Raw genomic sequence first — 26804 nt, 5'->3', positions numbered from 1 at the left:
ACAAGCACCCCAATATTCGTTACAGCACTATTTACAATAGCCAGGACATGGAAGCAACCTAAATGTCCATCAACAGAGGAATGGATAAAGAAGGTGTGGTACATATATACAATGGAATATTACTCAGCCATAAAAAGGAACGAAATAATGCCATCTGCAGCAAGATGGATGATCCTAGAGACTGTCATACCGAGTGAAGTAGGTTGGACAGAGAAAGACAAATATCGTATGATATGCCTTATATGTGGAATCTAAGAAAAGGGTACAAATGAACTTACCTACAAAACAGATATAAAGTTACAGATGTAGAAAACAAGCTTATGGTTACCAGGGGGTAAGGGGGGAGCGGGGATAAATTGGGAGATAGGGATAGACATATACACACTACTATATATAAAATAGATAACTAAGAAGGACCTACTGTATAGCACAGGAAACTCTACTCAATACTCTGTAATGGCATATATGGGAAAAGAATCTAAAAAAGAGTGAATATATGTATATGTATAACTGATTCACTTTGCTGTACACCTGAAACTAACACAACATTGTAAATCAACTATACTCCAATAAAAATTTTAAAAAATAAAATAAAATAAAATAAAAATTTTAAGAAGTTATAATAAAAAAACCCAAAAGGTGAAAAATAACAACTATTGGTGATATGGAGAAATTAAAATCCTCATACATTACTGGTGGGAATGTAAAATGATGTAGCCACTGTGGAAAAGTTTGGCAGTTTATCAGTTAAAGTTGGAGTTATCATACGACACAGCGATACCGCTCTTAGGTATATAACCCAAAGAAATGAAACATGTCCAGATAAAACTCATTAATAAATGTTCATGTCATTAGTCATAATAGCCCCAAAGTGCAAATAACCCAAAATTTCCTCAGCTGATGAATGGATAAAAAATATGTGGTATTATCTATACTATGGTATATTATTCAGCAATAAAAAGCAATGAAGTACAGATAGACGCTACATAGAGATGAAACTTGAAAACATGGTGAAAGAAGCCAGTCACAAAAGGCCACATATTACATATTTCTATGTTTATGAAATGTCCAGAATAAGCAAATCTATAGACACAGAAAATGTGTGAGTTGTTGCCAAGAGCTGGGGGCAGGGGAGGAGGGAGTAACTGCTAATGGAGATGGGGCTTCTCTTTGGGGTGACGTAAATGCCCTGGAATTAGACAGTGGTGATGGCTTCATGACTGGGCTTCATGACTGTGACTATTAAAAAACAAACAAACAAAAAGCACTGAAATTGTATACTTTAAGGGTGAATTTTATGGTATTTGAATTTCTTCCAATGAAGCTCTCAATAAAGCTGTGACTAAGAAAAAGATAGGGTTCTATAAAATAATTTGAGTTTCTTATCAAACTTAACTTTTAATAAAAGTTGTAGCACTTAAACAGGTATACAAGAGGTATTGAAAAAATCTACCCTTTTCCCTTTCCCAGTGAATAGTATATACAACAGACCTCAGTGAATTTCTGCAACAAGGATCAGTGCTGATGTGGAATTCTCACAACTTCAGGTGAACCTTTAAGAGAGCAAATGAGCTACACAATACCTTGATTGCTTTAACTCCAGTAAACTGCAGGTCTACGAAGAAGCTATGGCTCCTTCCCTTATTCTTCAATACTGAAAAAAAAAGCTGGAAACTTGGATTCATATCTGGCTCTACTGTATTATGTGATCAGAATAAAATTACATGATTCTAAACTTTTACAAGCATTTCATGGTTTTCAGTCTTGCCTTCTACAGTCAATACCTACTGGCTCTGAATCCTTCTTTCCTTTTAGGATAAAGCCCATCATTCATTCAATGTGATTCTGACATGAGTTACCAAATACAGTGCATAAGACCCAGGTCTGGCCAAGATCATGGGGTCCCATCCTTTTTTCCACAAGGACTACAGGTCTAATTCAGGGGCAGATATTCCACAGAAGACAAGAGTCCTTTTGTAGGGTCTGATTAGTGGACCCTAGAAAAGGAGGTTATCTCTCTTCTTTTTGGGTCACAGACCTTAGGGATGTGTGCTTTTGATGGACACTGGCCTCTTTCCCATTATGTAGAGAGGGCCAGCCTAAAAACGAGGTCAGGAAACAGAGAAAAACAGTCAAGAGATGGAGGCAAGGAGCCCTGGCAGCATAATCCCAGGCTTTGGATCCAGCTATGCCTAATGAGTGATATTAATATTTTGAGGTTGTTACTTCAGTGATTCAGTGCAAGGGAAGCATTTCTTCTCCAAGGAATCAAACACAATTTATTTTAGAACTAAATAGTACAGACTGAATAAAAGAAAGTTTTATCCTAAACTTTCAAGATAGACATGTTCTCACCAGGCACCATGTTGATTTTAACAGTCCCGTTAGTGGCCTTCACAATATTCATGAAGGATGTACAAACTATGTCATTTGGTTGAGGAGTCAAGTTTGAAAATAACAATCTCTCCATTCTCTGTGCTTCAGAACAACTCTTAAAACACATCTAGTATGTTCTTAGCTCATAACTATTCAATTAAATTTTTCTTCTAAAAATAACTTAGAGCAAGAGAAGCATTTACTTTATACATACTCATCCATTTTCTTCAGTGTTCCACGGAGGAAGAAACTGCTCCAACTGAAAAGATGTAACAAAAAGTATGTTTCTTATTTTGGTTTCTCTGTTTTAATGACAGAGAAAATCCTTTGTTGTTTTCATCTTGGTTTCAACATAGTAGTATCAATATCCTTTTCTTCCCCTAAATCTTGATCTGGCATCCAACTGAAAATAAATATACAATTAAATAATATTCTCGACACCATTATTAAACACAGATTTGGTAACGGGTGTCACTATATGAGAGAAGTAAACCAGTTTCCAGCACACTCAAAAAGGCAGTTGTCACAGCTCTCAAGGGGGGGCGGGGGGAAAGATGGCATTAAAATGAAAGTTCCATTTAAGGTCACAATAAGGATTTTCTTCTTGAGTCCAAATTTCATTTATCTTTTTCTCTGAAGTACACTCAATGTATGTTGTTCTTCAAACAAACTTGACTTTCTAATTAGGTTTTGTTTGGGTTAATATTCAAGTGTTTTTTAAATCTTTAAATACTAACTGAAAAGAGGAGAGAGCCTTGAACAATGTTATATAACAACCACTTTAGTATTAAAACTCCTTAAATTACTACTCATAGGTCAATTCTATGTTCTTTGACTTAAGCTTCACAGTGCAGCCACTTCTTAAGGGTGGTGTGGTAGTGTGGAGGGTCCTAGTCAGTAGAGAAGGCAAAATTGCATAGACAGTCAATACCACTCCCTAGAAATTCCATCGGAAGGAATTATTTTAGAGCTAAACCCTATTAATGAGGACGACACAGCCAGTGTGGGACAGACTGCTATTTCTTCATCTGAGCACTAGATAAAGTAGCTAAGAGCCACATTTTCAAAAAATAAATAATCTTCACACATAGGAATCATGATCAGGATGATGAGAGGCTTATATTAAGAGGGAACAGCCGATTCAAACTCACCATCTCACCTTCACTCTGGGTCATACACTCACGGTTTGAAATATTAAGCAAAATTACCAGCACAATTTTAATTGTTTTGTTTCAGGGTTTTGCCAAGAGTGCATAAGTTGCATTAGTTAAGTGTGAGGCAACTCCACTATGCTGGAGGACCAACAGTGAGTCACAGTCTTAAAGAAAGGCTGCAAGAATCTCTAAGTCTGCTAAGAAGTTCCCTATACTGCTCTTTCTGGAGTCCAAAAGTATGAGTGAAGCTCTGCCTTGTACTGATATTTGAAATGGTCAAAAGCACATTTACTTTTTATTCAAATTTCTGCAGAAGGTAGATAAATTGTGGAAAATTTTTACATGTTCTGATTTCTTAAAGTTCTTTGGAGAGCAAAGACCTGACGTTCAGGCCAGGAATTACAGGGATTTTATTACAAATTCAATCATTACGATTAAAAAGGACAACTCATCATGTCTTACAGTAACTGTTCTTTATAACTTCTCAATTATTTAAACATGATCTGACATTCTTGGAAGATCTAAAGGCTTGCATCTTACATGGGTAACAAAACTATGTGAGAGAAGGCAAGAAAATCCTCTTTTCTTACATTAAATGACAGGAAAATATGGCAAAGAACTGTGTCACTTGAGAAAAGAAAGTGAGCATGGCTAAATTTAATCTAACTTTACACCTCCCTGGATCCGGTTAGTTAGCAAACATGCTCAAGTTCTTGTCTGGCCTCCCTGATCATAATATCCTGTACTCTCTGCTTCTCTTATCAACAAAAGGGAAGGGATCTGAGTGCTGTTCCTCAACAAACAAAAGCAGGTTCAAGTCCAAGTTACTGCTGTCTTTAGAGGGATGTCCATTTTTCTGATTTCGTATTTTCTTTTCACAAAGAGAAGGCTCCTGGTTTCTATTCCAAAGATCTTTGTAGATCTTTGGAATCAAAGAACACTAGAGTAGAAACCATGAGATTTGTAATGTCCTCTTAGGCTGTCTTTCCACAATCCCTCACTCTACAAATTCAAACACAGACACCAACATCTTCTCCTAATCACACCAACATGTAAGGCACAGTGCACACACCGTAGACCCCACATTATGGGTCTGTGTGTAGTTGCCAAATGACCCAAATACAGTGACCAACATCAACTGTGCCCCATCTACACTTGCCAAGACTGAACTCTCTCTCTTTCAAAAATTCATGAAGTTTAGCTGCTGTGGTTAGCATAACAGCAATAACAGAACAATCAGCTGCGGGTCTGCAATGAATGCTATTTCACATTAACTCACTGGGTAAGAAAAGATACATCCTTTTTTCCAAGTGATATCACTGCAACCTATTTATAATTACTAAGTCACTCACATATTTAACTCCACAGAGCTAATTTTTAGCATAAGGTTTTAAAAATCTTTAGCTACTTACCACTGATCTTTTACACTCAAAAAATGAGTATTTCAAAGCTTTGCAGTTTCCTTCCTTCAGACACTGCCGAGGGGATTTTCCTTCCTATGACACATAAAACAATATAAATACCTGAGAAATTTTCTCACAAAGTACAAAATAACTGTCCTTCTGGAAATAGCTCTTTTTTAAAAAGTTAAGGAAAAGCAGAAAACTAATTAAGAAATAATTCATAATTCATTTTGACTGTTGGTACTTAAGAAGAAAAGGATAGAATGAAAAAATGTGTAAAATAATTTTGGGGCACTTTAAGGGTGCCCTTGAATTTTTGAAAACACTGGTTTCCATGGGATACTTTTCTTTAAAATGTTTATATAAAAATCTAGAAACTGCTATCTTCAGCTCCTTATGTGTAAGAAAGGGAAAGAGTAAAGGTGTAAGTAGTAACGGGGTTTCTCCAGGGTCCTAAAGACAGAGAAGAAAGTAGTGTGTGTGACAGAGAGAGAGTGAGAGGGAGGAAGGGGGGGGAGAGGGAGGGGGGAGAGGGAGGGAGGGGGGAGGCGGTGGGAGGGAGGGAGGAAGGGGCAGAGGGAGGGAGAGATGGAAAGAGGAAGGGGGAGAGAGAGGGAGGAAGGGGGAGGGAGAGAAAGGGGGGAGAGAGAGGGGGAGGAAGGGGGAAGAGAGAGAGGGAGGAAGGCAGGAGGGAGGGAGAGAGGGGGAGGAAAGGAGGGAGGAGAGAGGGGGAGGAAAGGGGGGAGAGAGAGAGAGGGAGAGAGAGGAAGGGGGAGAGGGAGGGAGGGAGGGGGGGAGAGAGGGAGGGAGGGAGGGAGGGAGGGGGGAGAGAGAGAGGGAAGGAGGGATAGGGAGGGAGAGAGAGAAAAAGGGAAGGCGGGAGAGAGGGAGGGAGGAAGGGGGAAGAGAAAGAGGGGGAGGAAGTGGGGGAGGGAGGGAGGGAGAAGGAGAGAGGGGGGAAGGAGAGAGAGAGGGGAGGAACGGGAGAGAGAGGAGGGAGGGAGGGAGAGGGAGGAAGTGGGGAGAGGGAGAGAGAGGGCGGGAGAGAGGGCGTGCACGTGAGAGATCAGGACTGCTGTAGTGGTGAATGGGAGGGTTTGTTCTGGGAGGTAGTATCAAGTGGCTTTAAAGTCTCCAATTACAGTATCATTTTAATGCAAGCAAGTTTACCTCCAACACATCTCTGCGTTTTCCCACCCCCTACTGCCACAGTCAAGCTCTCTATTCTGAGAAGCTCACTGAGGAAGAATTGGAAGAGGAGAGTGAGATTTTAACAGAATTTATATATACTTGGAAGGGAAGATCTGCCTGGGCCCAGTGTGAAATTAACTGGTCTTTAAGCAGTGAAAGCTCATAAGAGCTTAAGAAAAATGGATTAAACCATTCCCTTTCTGCCATCAAGACAGGACAGTGCTACAAGAACACATTCACAGGGGAAGTGCTTATTTCTGACTCTTAACAAATAAGACTTTAAAAATCACACTTGACAAAGTAACTGCAAAACCAGATTAAGAGCTAAAATTTAGTAGTATTTCAGTAGGTAAACATGGGATAGAAATGACTTCATTATATCTTCATTATCTTAAAATATTTTGAACAAATTTACTGTCATAAATTGAACTTAACACAAAGGCACTTAAATATATTGGACACAAAGAAGCATCTACAGAAAGTGCATTTCACAACTCAAAGAAGCAAGATTAAAATTTAACTACTGCAAAATTTCTTTTTGAACCCCCTACCCTACTAATTTGTCTAGTAACTAAACACTCACAAGGACTAATTTATTTAAAAAAAAAATTCAGAACTGCCCTACATCAGTTTAGCAGGAGGTTAAAAAGTAAATACAAGATATTCCTGTCTACACAGAGCTTCAAACAGCAGGTAGGAGAAGGTATACACATGCTGATGTTCACTGGCAGTGTGAGCAAGTCACAAAGTGGGGGAGGTGGGGGGGAGGGGGGAGGAGGCGGGGAAAGGTGCTGAGGGGGTTCCCGTTTCCCAGGACTGTAAATGCATAAAACAACATCTGGAAAAAGGAGACTGAACTTGAATTTTCTGAATCACCTGAGGTTTAATGACATTAAACTAACGTGCAATTCACGAGGGAAAAAAAGCAAAACCTTACATTTTATTACTGTTAAAGAAATAATAAATAAATAAAACATACTGCTCATAAACTTTAGCTTTATGCAGTGCTTCACGATATAAAGGAAGATCGTGAAATCTTCCAACTCTAAGTGAATTCCAATGCAAAATGAATCAAGCAATTTTGTCTGAGAGTAAAAATGACCCTGTTCCATGTTAACTTTAAAAGCTCAAACAGCCCCAATTAGATGCCCTAAAATCTGAACGGCTTTAGTGCTGGTTCTCAACATTTCAGAAAGATGTTAATGAGGTCGGCTAGAGTACTACTTAAGTCGAAAGCTCTGGTGTAACTTAAATTTCACCTGCTCTTCATCATCAAGGATTTCCCCTCAAGCAGATTTTGATACCCTGACTCCACCACTGCAATCACTCTCCAAAACCTTTATTTTACAAGTGCCAGTCACACTTCTAGTTTTTAGGGTGAAAAAAGCCACCGGGTACCACATCTACGGCATTCTTTTTTTTTTTTTTTTTTTTTTCTTTTTGTGGTATGCGGGCCTCTCACTGTTGTGGCCTCTCCCGTTGCGGAGCACAGGCTCCGGATGCACAGGCCCAGCGGCCATGGCTCACGGGCCCAGCTGCTCCGCGGCATATGGGATCCTCCCAGACCGGGGCACGAACCCATATCCCCTGCATCATCAGGCGGACTCTCAACCACTGCGCCACCAGGGAGGCCCCTACGGCATTCTTGATCCCCAGGAATCTTGGCCACATTCCAGTCTTTATGTCTGTTGGGCCCTAGATTTGAATTGTCATCTACATCAGTGAATCTCAAAAGTGAACCAGAACAGAGTAGCAAGCTTCTCTGCACTATTATGTTCCTCCCTCAAACTCTGTAATGAGGTTGCCCACATGAACAACGCAGAGATAAAAGACTATAACTATACAAAAGACTGTAATTTATAAACTGATGCTTCCCCAAACCGTATCTGAGATGCCATTTTTTTCACAAGCTTTCAACCCATACTGCCAACTGCCTACCGGGAAGATCCATCTAGATACTACACTTAAGAGAGAAATATTACTTCATCTTCCTCCACCTCCACCCCTGACGGCAGATTGCTAATTGCCCCTTAATATTCACTCTTCCTTTTGAGTGGGGCATATGGCTGAGCTAGATTTCCCAGCCACCTTGCAGCTGGGTATGGTCATGTGACTAAGTTCTAGCCAATGGAATATGCAGGGAACCGAAATGTAAAACTTCTGGGTTGGTCTGTAATGGAAAGTGGCTTGCCCCACTTTCCTCCCCCATGTTACTAGGCCTGATGATGTGGAAGCAAGGCAGTCTTGGACCATGAGTGAGAGAGTAACATCCTAACTAACTCCCATCACGGCACCTGACACCACCGATCAACAGTGTTTAGGTCCATGGAAGACAGAGAGGGTCAGACTAGACCCTACTTACAGGCAAACAAGATAGAGAATTCTCTCTTTTAAGCCACTGTTATTCTGGGTCTCTGTAATATTTGTCTGAACCTATCACCCAACTAATACACTCCCAAGCTTATTTGCCTTCTGAGGTCAAGACTGGTGATTCCCAAACATGGCTGTGTCCAAGAATCAACCTGAGACACTTTTAATTTATAAGGGAGATGGGGAGAGCAGTGGAATCTGTACTTTTAAGCTCTCCACCTCCATCTCCAGGTGATTCTGATGAAAAGTCAGCAGGTCTGGAAGCTGTTAAGAGACGCAAGGGAGATAACTTGTAATTGAGCTCCTTGGGCACAGTTTCAACTCCCAGGAGTCAGAATCCTAAGAAGTTTATCCAAGAAATGCCTTTTGAATCTGCTTTTTCCTTGTTTCTCTTCTCCAGCCCCACCGGAATTTACATCCTTTTCACCATTACCCTGAGTTTCTCTGAGCCCCTACAGTTCCTTGGCTATCTCTCAGTGCAGCCCCAGAACTAAGTGTTTAATTCCTCCCTAAAGTAAAGTCTAGCAGCTTTGCAGGTGGGTTAAAGATTGGCAAGGAGAGACTATAGCAACATCTGCCAAAAGATGAGATTAATTTCTTTATTCAAGGAGCTGAGGAATCAAAAACCTTATCATAAATGAGGTGGCCATACACAGCAGGCATATACCTCAGCACAACTCCCCTTGGTCTTGAGTTCCTAGGGGGGAGGGGTGGGCTGGAGCTGCCAGTGACACCATCCGAGAAGGTAGGACATCCGCCTGGATCTGCATAACTCAATGTTTTGCCTCAGTATTGCCATTTTATAGTCCAGTTGAAGTGACCATTCAGGATGAATTTAACACAAACTGTCAATGCACTTCCATTTAAGAGACTCTTTATAGGAAAACACCACGTTTTCCTAGTTGATCAAATTCAGCAACAAAAAGGCCACATACTCAGTGGAGGAAAGCAACATCCCTGCAATGTGTCCGGGTCATTACCTCTGCCTACACCTTCCGAGCTTCCCAGAGATCCAATTTCTACAATGTGTCCCATTCATCTGTATGTCCCCTCAATCAGACTTGGCACTCAAATGTTTGCTAAATCAATCAATCACTGCAGGGCTTCCCTGGTGGTGCAGTGGTTGAGAGTCCGCCTGCCGATGCAGGGGACGCGGGTTCGTGCCCCGGTCTGGGAGGATCCCGCATGCCGCGGAGCGGCTGGGCCCGCGAGCCATGGCCGCTGAGCCTGCGCTCCGCAACGGGGGAGGCCGCAGCGGTGAGAGGCCCGCGTACCGCAAAAAAAAAAAAAAAAAAAAAAAAAAAAAAAAACAATCACTGCAAAAATCCAATTTGGTGTTCTCCCTGCCACCAGTATTCTCTTCCACTTCCAGAGTTTCTTTCCTCAGTCCTACTCTGTGCCGGAGCTGCTCACTGGGACACGCAAGGGCCGTCACCCATGGCAACTGTCCTCTCAAGCGTTCTGGCACATTCCCCTTCCTCCAGCCCACCAGGGCACCAGCTTCTCGTGGGCCTGCCTCATCTCCGTGATTCTGCACGTGCTGTTCTTTCAGATTCTCTCCACAAACACCACAGCCTCCACTCCTTTACTTGACAAACTACTACTCAACCTTTAAGACTCAGAGCAAATGTTACCTCCTCCTGTGAGAAGTTTCCAAATTCTCAAGCAAAACAAGTTGCTCTCCACTGGGTGCCCGAGGCATTTTGCTCCTCTCTACTCATAAAACAAGTATTTACTGAATGCTTACACAGCCCTTGCCAAAAACAGTGAACCAAATGTAAAACATGAATCAGCAGAAACACCAGTATAGCCTCATGGTTGATGTCCATTCTCGGGTAGTTGTCTTTTCTTTGAAATAAGGGCAACTTTCTGAAATTACATCTCCGAATGATTGCACCCAACGGATTGCCCTCTCATCAGGCCTTGGTGATCGTAAAAGGTACTTGTGCTTTGGTTGGGTTTAAGGCCAGAACCCAGATTCCCCAGTCGACTTTGAACCTCTCTGCATTCACACTGGCTCCTGAGAAGACCTGGGGCTGTAGTGAGGGAAAAACAGGAGAGCAATAGCTCCCATCACAGCACGTAAAACCACAAGATCCACGGTAGGGGGAGCAAGAGACAAAGTGGTGAAAATAAAGAGCTGCCTCATTTACAACTTAACGCAGGAATGCACAGAACTCAACTCAGCAGCACGTTCAAACCAACACAGGGTAGGCGGAGAATCTATTCAGCCACCACTGAACACAGAAAGGAGAATTTGCTAGGCAATACAGTGTGCCAGGTTCATGTAATTACCTGCTAATTTACTGATTCTCATTTTCTAGGGCTCAAGAAACCTTTCGTATTCTCCTTTATGCCTCCAGAACCTAGCAGAGAGGCAGCATTCCGTGTTTCTCGACCCGAAATGGTTTAACCTTTACAAAAACCCAACGGGGCGGCACCGTTCTCTCCAATTTCACACCACCTGGGAAGTGAGGCTCTGACAGTGGATGCGCCCAAATTCATTAAGTTGGAGCTGCGTTCGACACCCAGGACGGCGAACTCCGAGGCACCTCTCTTGACCATCACCGCGGCCGGCCGAGAGCCCTCCGCCGGCCCCGCCTCCCCGCTTCGGGCGTCGGTCACCCGAGCGCCCGGCCGCGCTACCTGGAGCACGCAGTCCGACTGCAGCAGGCACGCACCGAGGTCCTCCTTCAAGCCCGCGCACGCGCCGCCCTCCGGCTTGTCCTCGTAATAGCGGGGCATGACTGCGCCTTCCGCCAGCTGCTACCCAGACCAGCTCCAGTCCGCGACGGCCTCGACTTGACTGGACGCTAGCGACGCCGCTGCGGGCGGAACCGGAAGCCGCAGCCACTACTTCCGGCGGGCGCGCGGCGGACCATGGGTCCCGGGAGGCCGAGCGCGCGGCGGAAGTGGGTCACGTGACGCACCGCGCCGCGCCCCCAGCGCCAACGACGTTGTTGGGAGGGAAGTTGGCCCCGCGGCAGCTGGGCTCGGCTGCTGTACGGCGGTGGCGGGTCAGTTTGGAGCCGGTGGAGGCCGCCGCGGGGCTCCAGGTGAGGCCTGCTGACCGCCCTGTCTGCGCGCGACTCGGGCTCGCCCGGGGGCCGTTTCCTCCGTCAACTCGCGGCCCCACGTCACCCGGCCCTGGAGTGACCGCGCCCGGGTTCGGCTGCTCGGCCTGCGGCGGGGCTGCCAGACACATTCAGGGGGGCTGGTTACAGTTGAATTTCAGATACCAGCGAAGAATGTTTTCGTCTGCGTATGTCCCACGCAGTGTTTCGAACCTGCTGATATTAAAAATTACTCTTGTATCTGAGATTCAGTTGTAACTGGACGTCCTGTGTTTTTATGCTAAATCTGGCTGCCCTACCCGAGGCCCCGGGCCGGCGGGGAGCCGTAGGGCCCGGGAAGCGCCGCTGGCGTCCCGCAGGAGGCCTGGGGAGTGGAGCCAGACACTGGGCTGCCGGGGCGGGGCGTGGGGGCCGGACGGTGACCGGCGCTCCCCTGGCTTCAGACTGTTTGGACCGGAACTCCCACGCTGTCGTTCCCCTGCTGAACTAGTCAGGAAGTAAAACACTATGCATTTGAGTTCTGCTTTGTTTTTACATCACATAGTCATGAACGAGTTGCTTGCTGGTCGTGCGCTGATGGACCTGTGAGATAGGCCATTTATTTTACCTCGTCGGGAACATCGTTTCTGTTTGGCTTCAGCAAAGGCTTTCTCTTAAAGTCTTGATGGTCGAGAGCCCACATGACAGGTGGAATTTTGAGCCAGACTGCCTGAGTGCAAATTTTGGCTCCATCAGTATCACTGCTCCTGCCGGGGAGTTGGGGGCGGGAAGCGGGAAGCTGAGGATTGAGGGAAGTGAAGTGTGGGGAAAATGTGGACCCTATGAAAGTGTTATTATGAAGGTTCAGAGGGCGTGGGGTAGCCCTTGCCTGAAGTGCAGTGATCATTTCTGCAGCCTCAGAACCAACTCCACTCGCTTTTGAGCCCTGCCTCTACGCAGGGATTGGAGCCGACATGTAAGGTAACTTCTCTCATAACTCACAAGAGGGGTGCTAATAGCTGACAGTTTCTTCAGATGACTAGGAATAGAATTTTTTTTCTTCTTCCATCTAGGAAGATGTTACCGAGTACTTCAGTGAATTCCCCAGTGCAGGGGAACGGGGTATTGAGTTCCAGGGATGCGGCCAGACACACAGCTGGAGCAAAACGCTACAAATACCTGAGGAGGCTTTTTCGTTTCCGGCAGATGGACTTTGAGTTTGCTGTCTGGCAGATGCTCTACCTGTTCACTTCCCCACAGAGAGTTTATAGAAACTTTCATTACCGGAAGCAGACCAAGGATCAGTGGGCCAGAGATGACCCTGCTTTCTTGGTCCTGTTAAGTCTCTGGCTCTGTGGTAAGTGTCTGTCTGCAGGAGAGTTGAAGAATAAATGAGCGTTTCAGGTTGGGCTTGTCATTTGGAGAATCTTTTGTTATCAGCATGTTGTGAGTCACAATTTGGGGATCTCTGAAGCTGTTTTCTTCCTCTCTGAAGCCTCAGAAATCTCCTCACATGAAAGAAGGTGGTATTCTTTCTGATTTTAAAAGTCCCAAGCAGGTGCCAGAGTCAACTGTTTCCTCAGAACTTTCAAAAGCAGAGGACAGAGTCACTCTGTGTCTTTTAACTACCATGATAAATAAATTGATACCCAAATGCAAACTTACTGTGAAAAAGGACTACCGAGGTTAGAAATTGCATTTCACCATCAGGCCAATCCAGAATGAGAGTTCTGACAGTACCAATGTGAACTTGAGAAACTGCTTTTAGTTCTCCAATAGTGCAGTCAAAGGGTCTGAGCCATCTTTAGGGTGTTGGATTTTTTGTCACCTTTAACTAGACTTAAAAATATGTGAGTGCTGCTTGTGTTCTGAATGCTGGGGCTACCCTGGTGAACCACAGACAGACGGGGGCCTCCTCAGTAAACTTCAGATATCTCAGTGGTAGTTCTGTGTTCCAAGGTGGTCTGCATTTCTTGATCAATTACATTTAACACACCTTTGGGGTTTACATACCTGTCTCCCACACTAGAGTGGGCATCTGAAAGGCAGAGACCATGCCCTGTACCCCTAGAATCTAGCAGAGTTCCTGAATACATCTTGTAAATCTTTCTTTCAGTGTCCACTATAGGATTTGGCTTTGTGCTGGACATGGGATTTTTTGAGACAATAAAGCTGCTCCTTTGGGTTGTATTCATAGACTGTGTAGGCGTCGGCCTTCTCATATCAACCTTAATGTGGTAAGTACTGTTAACTTTGGTTCTTAAGATGCTGCTGTAGAGCCTCCATTTGCTTGCTTCAGAGAGCAGCTGATGGAAATTGAAACAAGATAGATGAACTGAAAGCATCGATTTTGGCTGCCAGGATTAATACACCTTGTTCTCCTGTGTCGGTACCTACATCAGAAAATGCTCTAAGGGGATGGTCTGCTTTGTCAAAGCGCAGCAGATAAGTGAATTGAAGTAATGATTGTGTCGTATTAACAAAAATTTTGATTTTGCAAAAATATTATGCAGTTAGCCAATTTTGCTTCAGCTGTCTGGATGACGGCACAATATTCTGCTGCCTTTGCCAGTGGGTCACTTCTAGAGGTATAAGATGTAGAGGGTTATATTATGGAATCTTACTTTGCATCTTTTTTTTTTTTTTTTAATTTTTATTTATTTATTTATTTTTGCGGTATGCTGGCCTCTCACTGTTGTGGCCTCTCCCGTTGTGGAGCGCAGGCTCCGGACGCACAGGCTCAGCGGCCATGGCTCACGGGCCCAGCTGCTTTGCGGCACGTGGGATCTTCCCAGACTGGGGCACGAACCCATGTCCTCTGCATCGGCAGGCGGACTCTCAACCACTGCGCCACCAGGGAAGCCCTTACTTTGCATCTTTGACATGAAATGAAGTACACCTGAAAAAGGATTGTTTTGGTTAAAATTTTGGTGTCTTTCTTCTGAGCCACACACATGGGTTTTATTGACTGGGTTCTCAGTCTGACTTTGCCTGGGTTTGCTGTACCAACAGTAGTATACTGAGTATAAATCTGGTGTTTGGTTTTTCCGCCTTCTCCCTGATCAGTGCTCCTGTGGGGCTGGCGGAAGGGGTGGATGTGTGGGTGAGCTCAGCAGGGGGCCGGTGGTGGTGGTGGACGTATGTCAGAGAAAACACTGGAACCTGAGTCACAGAGAGACCTGGGTTCAAATGCCAGCTCAGTCATTTACTGTGTACTTCTTAGCTCCAGTCTTCTCTTTTGGAAGATGGAGTTGATTATCTATGTATGAGGTATTTGAAAAGATTGTGGTATGAAAAGCACTTGGCATATAGTCTGTGCTCAATAAATGGTAGCTGTTAACATTTTAAGCAAGATTCTGAGACGCTAACCTCTGATGATACCAACCTGTTATTTTGCTTTGTAATTTCTGACTAGTCCAGTAGAGGTCTTGTATGTGCTAGGTAGTCGGAAAATGCAATGCATCGTTAACCTAAGATTCTAAAATATGGCCTAAAAAGAGTACTGCTAACCAATGTAAGTCGCATATTCATTATCAAGATATCCAAGGGAAACATGCTAGGCGAAAAAATTTCAATAAATAAGGCTTTCAAACAAATAGTTTGTAGCCGGCATTCTGCCTCGAATGCATTGCGATGCTGCGACCTGGAGGGTCGCAGAAGCCGGGAGTTTAGTACCTTTAGTGTGAGTCTGTATCATAGTTTGAGTTCATTGGAGAAGGACTCAGTATATTTTTGAGAAACTACATTGTGCTGTGAATCGTGTGAGGAACCAGAAATAGAAATCATGCGTGACTCCGGTCACGCCAGGGGCGCCACAGAAGCCAGCATGAGGAGGTATTTGGGCAGATGGGGTAGCTGATTCCTGGCACCAAGTGTGAAGGCAGAGAGGTGTGGAACAGCGTGCCAGGTGTGGGAGCATAGGGGCCACTGGATGGCTGGGGAGGAGATGGGAATAGAGAAATTGGCCCTAAATGCAGTTTAGAGAAAAGAACTGGACTTTAGCTCATAGGCTGCATGTGGGAGTAGGAGGGAGGGGGAGTGGTGGGGAGCTTGGAGGCTTTGAAGTCAGACATACCATCCAGTTCACACTTCAGGAAAGATCCTCTCTATGGCAGTGGAGACGGAGGAGCTGGAGAGAGTGGCTAGGCTGGATCCAGTCGTGGGGTCTGCACTGGAGCACAGGAGGCCCGGGCTAGTGTGGTGGCACAGAAGTAGATGAGGGGAGGCAAGAGGAGGACCCGGGGCCTCTGGGACGGCCTGGGAGTTTGGGGCTTAGCAGTCAGTGGCCGGTGCAAGTGAAGCATTCCATGGTGGACGTGTTGAGTTCAGGAGGCTTGTTGATAGTGAAGGTTCATTGGCCACTGGGGTAGGTGACTAGGAAGCTGCAACAGTCTGGCCAAGATGAAGGCATGACTGGCATTATGAATACGGAGGTGGGAGGGGAGCATCACAGCTGTCTTTGAGCTCTCAGAAGGCGTGTCTGTGTTCTAGAGGTGAGACTCGGAAGGAGGCCAGAAGCCTGGAAAGCGGCCATTCAGGGGCTAAGCAGAGGGGTAGGGGCGGCAGCAGGACCCCAGAGTGGGAACTTGAGTAGTGGGCTAGATGCTTATTCCATTCATTTTAATGGCCCAGGTTCTCGGCTGAAGTGGAAGGTGTTCTGGCGAGCTCGTTTGCTCGATCCGAGCACTGTCTTGCCGCTTTCAGATAACTGAGTACAGGACTGCTTTATTAGTACTGTAACACCTTCTCCCTCGTTTCTTTCTTTTTTCTATTTTTATTTTCACTAGGCATAGCATTTTCTTAACGGTATCCTTAAAATGAAATCACACGTGGATGAGTCCATTGAATTTCCACAGCCGTGTTTATAATACAATCATCTTTTTTGTTCTTTCCTTTGACAATCTGTCTTTCTGTTACCTGGGTGTCTGTCTTCTCGTTCGTTCGTCATTTAACGGAACGATTAGGCCACGCTGTGGAACAGAGACACCAGCTGAGTGATTGTTCCTGTGGCTGGAGACACCGCGGGCCCCTCTCTCTTTACTGGTTCCTCCTGACTCCCTGACCTTTCCGCGGGGGAGACCCAGGTCCTAGGCCTGGACCTGTTCTCTGCGTTCACTCTCTGGGTGATCGCATTTGGGTTCGTGGCTTTTAGTATCATCTACACACTGACGAGTTTATATCCGCAGTTTGGACCTCTCCTCTAAACTCTAGACCTTCTATGCTTCTTACTCCAGACTGACCGGCATCCCCACCTCGCACTGCAGTCTTCCGTTTGTTTACGGCCAGAATCTCTCCGTCGTCCTTGACCGATCTGTTTTTAACGCACTCAGGTCTAGCACTAGTCTAGTCCACCTAGTCCTGGTGGCTCTGCCGTCCAGCGGTAACACAGCCCCATGGCAGCACCTCCGCTCTGCCACCCTGTTCACCTCCTGCTCGCAGCAGCCTCCCGTCTGCCTCTCGCTTCCACTCTTGTCCCCGGCGTCTGTTCTCAGACCGGCAGCCAGACCTGTCAGTACGGTAGGTCGGACGTTCTTGGAACTCCACAGTGACTTCTTATTCCACCAAGAGTAAAAGCCCAAAGGTCTGACAGTGGCCACGGGCTCTGTAAGGTCCGGCTCCCGTTGGTTTTCGGATTCCATTTCCCGCGTATCTTCTCACTTGTCCCAGGCACTCTGCGCCCCTCCCCCGTTCCTCCAGCCTGCGGGGCCCTTGGCCACCTCCCTGTACCCCCCCCACCTCTGTGCTTGGACTCCCCTCTGCCTGGAATGCCCTGCCCCGGGGGATTCCCATCACTGCCCTTGGGACTTTACCCAGAGGTCGCTCTCTTACGACCATCACCATAGGTAACACTTCAGCTTTGTATTCTCTGTCTTTCTGTACTGCTCTGTTTTTCTCCATAGGACCATCAGACAGCTATTTGTATTGTTGTCAGACTACTCCCACGAGATTGAAGGCAGAAATTTGTTTACCACTGTATCTCCAAATGTCTGGAATAAAGCTTGGGACATAGAAGGTAGTCGGTACATATTCATAACTAATTTTATTGTACTATGAAACAAATGTTAGCTTTCTTTTCAGGTTTGTCTCTAACAAGTATTTGGTGAAGCGGCAGAGCAGAGACTATGACGTGGAGTGGGGCTACGCCTTCGACGTGCACCTGAACGCTTTCTACCCTCTCCTCGTCATTCTGCATTTTATCCAGCTTTTCTTCATCAACCGTAAGCAGCAGTTACTTCTCAACATATTATCAAAAAGTCTTCATTGTACCCACTGAAAAGAGATTCATTGTATGCGTCTCTTCCGCAGATGTCATCCTAACAGACACATTTATTGGATATTTAGTTGGAAATACCTTATGGTTGGTTGCAGTTGGCTACTACATCTACGTAACTTTCCTAGGATACAGTGGTAAGTAATTGCTTTTTTTGGTTGATTGACAACACGACAGGGAGGGGAAAAGTTGTTAACAGTAATACAATTAGCTTACTTTCATGGAGCTCTTACAGGCACTGTCCCAGGTGTTTTATAGGAATTCTCCCGTTTAATCTTTACAGATACATGGTACAGCTTTACTTGTCCCCATTTTTCAAATGAGGAAACAGGCACAGAGAGATTAAGTAACTTACCCATGGTCACGCAGCTAGCAGGTGGCATAGCTGGTATATAACAAATTTTATAATTTCAGGGAACCCTGTTAAACCATATTGATGCTGTCCAAGTTACTGGCAGGAAACCCACGATCAGTTTCCTCTTCCTTTTCTCCCAGGCTTGTGGGTTCTGGGTTACCGGCAGTCAGAGTGAGGAAAGGGTTGGGTCCGATGAGTGGGCATGTTTAAAACCTTTGCTTCATTTTCTGTTTTATGATTGTGGGCTGGGGGGGTTTGAAATACTCTTTATTTTGTCAACATCTGTGTTTAAAATAGATGAATCCTGCTCACAATCATATACTGGACCCGACACAGTACACAAAGTTCACCCGTCACAGGGAGATTGTGGGGCTCAGGAGCAGGGGAGTGCCCAGGGGTGCAGAGGTGGTTACGCGTCAACAGTCTGGGCCTAAGGCCAGGTGCCAGGCCACCTGCTGGACTGGGGAAGCTTAGGGATGAGAGGTTCTGTAGATAATCACAGAAGATTGGGCCCAGCTTCTGCTGAGCTCAGGACGTTTGTGAATTCATTGTTACATCCTGCTATCGATTCATTTTTCATAGTATGAGTGAGAACCATATTTATTCTTCATGTATGTTAAGAAACAATCGCTATTAAATAGAGTTAGATTAAATCTAGAGACCTTACTTATGATTTGTTAGCATTATATTCTTAGCCCTTCCTTTCTTGTCACTCTAGATGATTAGGCTCTTACTGTAAATACAAGCCACTTGTACTCACATGTGACTGGCTCCTACGGTGAGAGCTTCCCACGCTTGCCCCCTTGGCTTTGCCAGGAACCACTGAAACCCCCCTGCCACCCACATTGTAATACCTTGTTTGGGGCATTGGGAGTCCTTTCTCTAGTTCAGGGGAAATGTTTGTGACATGTTATATTTAGGCTTCTAATGAATTTTCACGTTTTGAGAAAGTTTTAAAATGTCATTAGCACACTGCCACGTTACAGTTTCTCAAAGTGGATTTTGGATCACTCTCCTGGTAACTCCCTACGATTTAGAAGATTCTTTGAGCACAGCTGTTTCGGTTTGAGGACTACTTGTATGAGAAATATTTAGGTTAGAATGCATGGGGTAGGGACCCACTAACCAAGCCATGAGCAAGAAACAAACACGGATATCTGAGGATGGATTTTATATGTGAGTTTCAGTTCTTTCCTAAAGTCTGGGATACTAGTTGAGATCTCACCTTCTCAAAGTGGACGTGTAATGCTTTCCCCCGTTGGGGAATCGCAAATAGCTGAAAGTTGGGGTTTTTCCTATAACATCATCCATCTCTGTTGGTACGTTAGGATGGGAGCCTTCTGAAGCATCACAGGTTTAAATTCACCACTGCGTCCATTAATATTGGTGATGTTTGACCCTCACTCTTAACCTCAGTCCTGGATTTGCTTCTCATTCAGCCTCTGTGCTGAGAAACCTCTGCTTGGTTTCTTCACAGCCATGAATGAGAAGGAAATAACAAACACAGAGGAGTAGTAATATTGCTCTGGCTGCAATATAGCATTGTCAGTAAGATGCTTCAGTAAGATTCACAGTTTGTGTGCCTGCTTGGCCCGTCGTGCTGTGGGGGAAGCCGTCTTCCAGAACGCTTGTTTACTAGTCCTTTACTTTTCCCACCAATGCATGTGCGTTTGCTCCTTTTCCAGCACTGCCGTTTCTGAAAAACACAGTGATTCTACTTTACCCGTTTGCACCTCTCATCCTGCTCTATGGACTGTCACTAGCGCTGGGCTGGAACTTCACCCACACACTGTGCTCCTTCTACAAGTACAGAGTGAAGTGAAACAGGGAGCCTCTTACATCTTAGATGCATCAACAGTATTGGTGAGGTGGTGATTTCTTGTGAAACTTGTAAATAAACTATCATTGTAGATATCTTAAAGGTGTAAAGTTTGCAAATTTGAAGAAATATATAGGCTAACACCGTTATCTAGTACATTCCTTAAAACTAATTAAATGTACATATTTCTATAATAAATATTTTTTAAACAAAAGCATGTATTTTATTCTGCACAGAGAATATGTGCAAAGTACTAAGGGCATGCGGAAAAGAGAAAGGTAAAACTTTTTAATATGAATTATTTTTGAAAGTATCCATTTGGAGAACATGGTGATAATGTTTCCCCTTCTCCCCTCCCCCACTGTTACTGACAAGGTACAAAGTCCAGCCCCATTTCTAATGGGCTGCATTTTAAACTTTTATATAAGCCACAGGATCCTAGTGTAACCTTCAAAAGCCTCTACTTGTAATTCAAATAGGAATCACTGTACTACAGGCTCTAAATATCATTAACAGCCATTGTTCATGCAAAAAAAAAAAAAAAATTACCCAACAAACAAAATACAGTAGATCGAAGAGGTCCCCGGAGGCTACTCCGGGGACTGTATGGTAGCATACGCAAGGTCTGAGTGAACACCTGCATGACACTGATAATCACGGTCTTAACACCGGTCTGCTTTTCTTTTTTCAAAGACTTTCCAAAACCCACATATCAAATCTACGCCTGTTTTCTAACTGAAAACAGTACCAGTAAACTATTATTATATCAGTGTTAAGCAAAACTAATAATAAAAAAAGCTTGGTACCCATGAAGTTTTACCTGTTTATTTTTATTAGGAGTCTTGAATTCAACATGGCTTTTTAAACTTCTTTATCTCAAATACACATGAACGGTTGTGGCACAGAGAAACAGTGATGAAAGGCACAGTCAACAGGACTAGTTTTCAGGTTTTCAGTTATAGCAGCAAATTTGAAAATAAATAATCTGCCTTTAAAAATCCAACAGGTACCTAAAATATTACTACAGAGATTACCCATTCAACCAATGGAGACATTGTAAGGAAAATATGTACAATACATTTACGGAGAAAAAAACATCTGGTACAACCTGGAAAAGCAGTTCCTCAGGCAGCTTCTCCCAGGGGTGCTTCCAGAAACACCCCAATTACAAAGACAACCTTTCCAAACAAAGTTTGTTCTCAAGGAAAAATGCTTCAGTTTTTCATTCCATAAATGAAACAGTTGTTACAGTTTAATCAGCTGATTTCTAAATCTGTCTTAGAAAATGTGACTGTCTACACTGAAATGAAAAGTATCCACTGTGCTGGCAGTGCATCTTACAGTACTGTCGATATCCACCATTTTTAAGGCTCAGAGACTATGTCTTCAAAAGGTATTTTCACCCAATTTCAGCCAACACTGAGTATTTCAAATAAATAATGGAATGCTAATCAAACTAAAGTACCAAACCTTTGATTCCAGGGCAATTTGCTAATTACTAATACCATGAAGCCACTAGGAGCAAGTGACATATTAAACAGCTTCCCTAGTGTCCAAGAGTATTGAATGTTCCCCACAACAGACAATCCTTAGTTTAGAACAATTTTAGCACCACTGTTCCTAACATTTTTCCGCACAAAGTGTTTCCCATTCAACATTCAGTTCACGTTTTTGAACGACATATAAATTCCCAACTCACACATAACTGGAGTGCCAGCTCTTTCTTGGTTGTTCCTCTGGAAATGCTCTAGCTAGTGCCCAAACAGGTGAAGCACGTGTTTCAGGTAAGAAGAGAAGAGTTTCTACATAAGCATTGATGATATGGGTATATATATGTATATATATATATAACAAATCCTTTGTTGTTGTTGTTTTTTAGTAATACTGTAGTAGTGGTCTCTTCAGCACTGTAGGTTCACATGCATTGAAGAAATAAAGTAAGCATGTTATCATGGCATATATCTGTTAAGGTTAATAATTAATAATTTACAACTATCAAACTAAATTTCATACACTATAAACACTGCTACATAGCTTTGAAAAGTTTCCTTTTCTTTAAAGAGGTCAGATGTCTAAGTTCCCTTAGGACCTCAGATATGATTATGACTCAAATTTCTGACCTTTCAATAATGTTAGCCTCTCATTTTCTTTCTTTTAGCTCAACTTTTCTTACATCAAGGCTATAGCAATATAGTAAAAGAAGCACAAAAAGTAATGGACAAACCATAATTAAACTTCATTAGCAATTAACGGCTTGGAAGCAGAGAAGTATTTTGAAAAGTATTCCCTAAGTACAAAAATTTGGTCAGCACGTATAGGATTTGATTTGTGCTTAGACTATAAATTTTGGTTAAAAAAAAAAGTCCTTCAATACAGAGTAGATTATTTGGTCTCTACATAAAAGCATAATTTTTTTTTCTCTTAATGTCTTACTTAAAATACCACTGTTCCTCATTCTTAAATAACTGACAGGCTCAGAGCAGCCTAAATCAACATAAAGTGACACCTATTCCAGGAAAAAGATTCCTTACACACTGGATCCTGCTCCTGCAATCTCATGTAGCGGTTCCTTCATGAAACGCTACAAAGGTGCTGCAAGTTTTTGCCAACAACCTGCCAAACAGGATTAACTGAGGTCTCTGGGAGAGAATCCCAGATGAGGCCTGTGTATATGATCTGCTAGTGCAAGACTTTATTCATAAGTTTATCAAGAAATACCCAACATACCAGAGGGAATCAAGTAGGAAGCCTTCTCCGCTTCACCTCTTTTAAGTATCATATTCATTTTCTATTGCTGCATAAAATCACGGCAAATTTAAAAGCGTAAAACAACACCCATTTATTATCTCCCAGCTCTGTAGGCCAGAAGTCCAGGCAGGCAGGACTGAGCTCTCTGCTTAGAGATTCACATGGCTGGAATCCAGTGTTGGTGGGACTGAGCTCTTAACTGCTGGAGGAGAGTCCACCTGCACACTCCTTCCGGTTGGTGGCTGAGTTCAGTTCCTATGGCTGCAGGACTGCAGTTTCCATTCTCTTGGCTGTCAGCTGGGGCCTCTCAGCTTAAGACCATCTGCATTCCTTCTCATGTGGCCTCCTCCATCTTAAACCAGCCATGGTGCTGCAAGTCCTGCTTTGAATCTGACTTCTGACAGCCTGAGAAAACTCTGCTTTTAAAGGGCTCACCTGATTAGATTAGCTGTCTGCAGATAATCTCCTTTTTGCTGTACAACGTAATTATGGATCATACTCACAGGTTCCACACATACTCAAAGGGTTAGGATATACAAAGTCATTGGGCGGGGGGGGGGGGGGGTCATCCATGGAATTCTGGCTGCTACAAACATTCACTGCTATTAATTAGAGCAATCTCTCCAAACATGCTGTTTCCATATAACCACACTTGTCTTTGAGGACAGCATTGTCGGAAGACAACTTTTTTCATTATTATGACATATTTAAAAAGAAGCCTCCATAGCGTTGCTGAAGTTTTTAAAATAACACCTTCTAACTATTTACTAATGCAATTGACTTAAAGAGCCTGTCCAAAGACATCTCCAGCAGCTGAATTAACCTTCACATACATGTCTAGAGGCTGTGTGCTAAATCCATGTGCATTCACTTTTCCAAAGCTTGTCAATCACACAAGTTTTGGAACCTCATCCTCAAGTTGTCACTCTTTTGGGACTACATAGTAGGGACAGTGAATGCTGTAAAGAATGCATGAGACTTAAAGAACTTAGAAACTGGATCTTAGAATCCTGGAATTAGGTCCTCAACCTTCTCTTCTCACCCGAAATACTCATCATCATTTGCACTACGATATATTCTGCATGTCTGCTTTTAGCCTCATGATGTGAATTCATTATTCTGGATTCTAAAAGTTCATATTAGCACTCTTGACAGTGCTGTGCTACAGAATTTTCTGTGATGGAGATGTTCTATATCTGTGCTGTTTAACCCAGTGGCCACTAGCCATAGGGAGCTAGTGTGACTGAGGAGCTGAATGTTTTATTAATTTAAACTTAAATAGCCACCTTGTGTCCAGTAGCTACTGTAGAGGACAGTGCAGCTCCAGAGACATCATGCCATCTACATACATAGAAATAAAATTCGTCCCACCATTTGTACTTTTCCCCACTCACTCTGGGTAAAAGTGGTTCAGTGTCCACTCAAGGTCAATTATGTACTTCCTCTCGTTCCAGGTCCCCTCATCTTCTGTCCCAATACTTCAGTCCCTAACATGACTCTTAAGGGCAACCACTATAATCGCTTGCTTGAGGCAAGCCTGGCTGCTTCTAATTGTCTAGTGGAAGCTGGGGGAAAGGAGAGCGCAGCTAACACGAGGGTCCGTGAGCACCTGTGCAGCAGAGGAAGCCAGGAAGCATGACTTACAGGCTTGCCTGCAGGAGCTTGACATTTGGCCAGAGTGATTACGTGTATGTGCACACACACTTGCCACAAACAAAGTAGACAGCTGAGTGTGTGTGTGAGTGTGTGGCAAGGACAGTAGGTAAAGAGAGTTAAGAAAAAGAAAGAGGAGTGTGGGCTGGAACAGTTGGTCCCCTTCCCCAGACGCTGCCTGGGCACCTGCCACGTGTCAGGCACTGTTCTGGGCTCAGTGAGGCACTGGTAACAAATCCATGGGGAGGAAGGAGTGCACAGGAGAGTCCTTGCAAGATGGATAAGATTTGGCTGAAAGTCTTCTCAGGAACAGGAGGGATGAGCTAAGCCTGGGAGGGGAGACCGAGCACAACAGGACAAAGCTGGTTGCGTTAAGGCCCAGTCTCAAGACTGAGACACCCCAACAAATGGCCAGGAGCTGCAATTACTGTCACCTCCCTAGACTCTCAGAGCTTGGCCTTTCTGCCTCAAGTCAGAGTTAGCTACTTGGGAAGCAGGGAAACAAGGGGATTCCTCCAGATTTTTACCTCCTGATACTTATTTGTTACAGCAGTAATTTAGTATGCAAAGCTGGCGCCACAATTTTGTAATGAAAGGTTTATGCTTTTGCAGTGACATTTCCCTGTTAGGCGCTGGGCCAAGGAGATTTGGGAAGGAAATAAAACATAAAGAAAATAAAAAGTAAAGTTTAAAAACCTGAACAAAAATTTTTAACTGGACTCGGACATAAAGAAATCATTGTTGGCAACATGTAACTTTTTAATCAAGAGAAGTAACTAAGAATTATTCAAAGATGGAGTAATGGAAATAATTGTACCCTATCAGTGTTTCCCAGCCTTTTTCACTGCATAACACTGCACAGAAAACGAGGCTGTCTGGAAGCTGTTTGTTCAGCCTGCTGGGTAACCAGGTGACGCTCCTCCAGGCTAAAGGCAACCAGCTAGAACCTCCAGCTGCCAGAGGCCTCAGCCACTGGCTACTCTGAAAGCTCAGGAGATTCAAGCTCTGCACACCTGTAACCACCTGCAACCCACCTGAGGACACCAGGCTGGTTGGGAACTGATGTTGATAATTCATAATCTTGTAAAAGTAAAAGACTTGTAAAGATCACCGATTGCTAAGGCTGATAATATTTTTGTTTATAGTAGTGATATCATTTGGAACTGCATGTTTAAGAGCAATAAATACTCTTCAGATGTGAATTTACTTACAAGTTCATAATGCGATAGAATAAAATTATTTTGGAAAAACACAAATGTTACAATACCTTTCACCAAAACAACATTACAATTTTGTTTTTCTTTAAAATTAAACCAATTATGACTCATACAATAGCATTACCTAGAAAACATTTTGTCAGAACTCACGGAGTGCAGATATAAAAGCATCAAGGAAAGAGAAAATGCCTCTAATTCATGGATTAAAGACAAAGATTAAAAGAGAAGAGTCTGTCATTTTACATATCAAAGGAAATGTAATGACTTCAGTCTATGATAATTTGGGTTGAAATGCATCACCCCTGCACATTAAAATGTATCAGACTGATTTTTTGTGGCTACACACCATACACAGTATAGTAAAATAACCCTCAAGAAGGACATTGGTCTTTAAAATCTTGGCTTTAAGGAATGACAAACGCCTTTGAAAATATTTTCTTCAGAATCACTGTGATTATAAAAGTACTTCAGTTAGGAAATCAATCTAGAATCATTCTTAAATGGCAGTGCATTTGAAAAATGGCATTAACTTGTAATGTTTGCATTTCCAAAGAAAAATATAGAAAGAACTTAAAAAAGCACGGTAACTGGCTTTCAAAAAAAGTATTGATTCAAAAATTTACTGCACAAAAATATGTACTTCTTAAGTGTTTCTAATAAATTAACTCCGTAGCATTTTATGTATATTTGTGTGTGTGTGTGTGTGTATATATATATATATATATATAATCCCTGATAATCTATAAAAGAGGGTCTATAATAGTAAAATAAATGAACTTCAAAAGTACCCCCTTCATAAAATGTATTTAACATTAATTTTTCTCAAATTTTAAGGAATGTAACAATATGTACAACTCTTATGTATTAGTGTAATACCAAAATAGTACAAGTCATATTAACAGGCTGTCATAACTGTAAAATGTCTGAGTCAAGTTAAAACTGGAGGACAGCTTAGGTTCGAATGAATACAATTATCCATGGAAGATTCATTTTCCAAGTGGAAATGACAATCATCTACAGTAGATTTCACAAGAGGTAGAATTCAAGTTACCAAAAAACGGTACATGCTCAGCCATCTTTAATCAACAAATTCACAGGGAAAAATTGTGTTGGTTTCTTAGGAGATAGTCAGTTTGTGACTTTCTTAATATGAATCTGAAATACAAGATAGTGAACAGCATGAAATGGCAATTT

The 26804-nt window shown here is 43.3% G+C and overlaps 3 protein-coding genes across 8 annotated transcripts in view; 1 reads left to right on the top strand and 2 right to left on the bottom strand.

The window, feature by feature from the left end:
- Positions 1-1115: 1115 nt before the first annotated feature.
- Positions 1116-11332, bottom strand: LOC132502211 (cytochrome c oxidase assembly factor 5). Its single transcript, XM_060118060.1, has 3 exons — positions 11141-11332; positions 4943-5026; positions 1116-2779 (listed from the first exon to the last, which is right to left on the bottom strand). The coding sequence occupies exons 1-3, from the start codon at positions 11237-11239 to the stop codon at positions 2738-2740; spliced, it is 225 nt and encodes a 74-aa protein (XP_059974043.1). The 5' UTR covers positions 11240-11332; the 3' UTR covers positions 1116-2737.
- Positions 11333-11406: 74 nt separating this feature from the next.
- On the top strand, positions 11407-26226 carry UNC50 (unc-50 inner nuclear membrane RNA binding protein). 4 transcript variants are annotated; one of them, XM_060116696.1, is made up of 7 exons: positions 11409-11550; positions 12463-12528; positions 12621-12904; positions 13664-13784; positions 17626-17765; positions 17854-17955; positions 19859-20206. In XM_060116696.1, the coding sequence occupies exons 3-7, from the start codon at positions 12625-12627 to the stop codon at positions 19993-19995; spliced, it is 780 nt and encodes a 259-aa protein (XP_059972679.1). In that variant the 5' UTR covers positions 11409-11550; positions 12463-12528; positions 12621-12624; the 3' UTR covers positions 19996-20206. The 4 variants fall into 4 exon arrangements, with proteins under 4 accessions (XP_059972680.1, XP_059972682.1, XP_059972679.1 ...); XM_060116697.1 differs by lacking the exons at positions 12463-12528; positions 19859-20206 and adding an exon at positions 25219-26226 and having other exon boundaries at positions 11407-11550; XM_060116699.1 differs by lacking the exons at positions 12463-12528; positions 19859-20206 and adding an exon at positions 25006-25194 and having other exon boundaries at positions 11408-11550.
- The window catches only part of MGAT4A (alpha-1,3-mannosyl-glycoprotein 4-beta-N-acetylglucosaminyltransferase A), a 116850-nt gene continuing 110879 nt past the window's right edge, over positions 20834-26804 (bottom strand). For all 3 annotated transcript variants that reach the window (XM_060116693.1, XM_060116692.1, XM_060116694.1), the window contains exon 16: positions 20834-26765. In XM_060116693.1, the coding sequence (XP_059972676.1) occupies positions 26739-26765 (27 nt within the window). In that variant the 3' untranslated portion in view covers positions 20834-26738. The remainder of the gene's footprint in view (positions 26766-26804) is intronic.

Source organism: Mesoplodon densirostris, chromosome 14, assembly GCF_025265405.1.
Source record: "Mesoplodon densirostris isolate mMesDen1 chromosome 14, mMesDen1 primary haplotype, whole genome shotgun sequence".
NCBI lineage: Eukaryota > Metazoa > Chordata > Mammalia > Artiodactyla > Ziphiidae > Mesoplodon > Mesoplodon densirostris.
Note: the sequence above shows the minus strand (reverse complement) of the source record. Positions and strands in the feature narration are given on the sequence as shown.

Excerpts from the sequence above, each read along its gene's own strand:
- LOC132502211 (XM_060118060.1), bottom strand. The coding sequence starts at position 11,239 with ATGCCCCGCTATTACGAGGACAAGCCGGAGGGCGGCGCGTGCGCGGGC. Across the intron at positions 5,027-11,140 it reads AGTCGGACTGCGTGCTCCAG|GAAGGAAAATCCCCTCGGCA; the intron begins GTAGCGCGGCCG and ends TATGTGTCATAG. Across the intron at positions 2,780-4,942 it reads TTGAGTGTAAAAGATCAGTG|TTGGATGCCAGATCAAGATT; the intron begins GTAAGTAGCTAA and ends ATTTATTTTCAG.
- UNC50 (XM_060116695.1), top strand. The coding sequence starts at position 12,625 with ATGTTACCGAGTACTTCAGTGAATTCCCCAGTGCAGGGGAACGGGGTA. Across the intron at positions 17,766-17,853 it reads CCAGCTTTTCTTCATCAACC|ATGTCATCCTAACAGACACA; the intron begins GTAAGCAGCAGT and ends TCTCTTCCGCAG. Across the intron at positions 17,956-19,858 it reads AACTTTCCTAGGATACAGTG|CACTGCCGTTTCTGAAAAAC; the intron begins GTAAGTAATTGC and ends CTCCTTTTCCAG.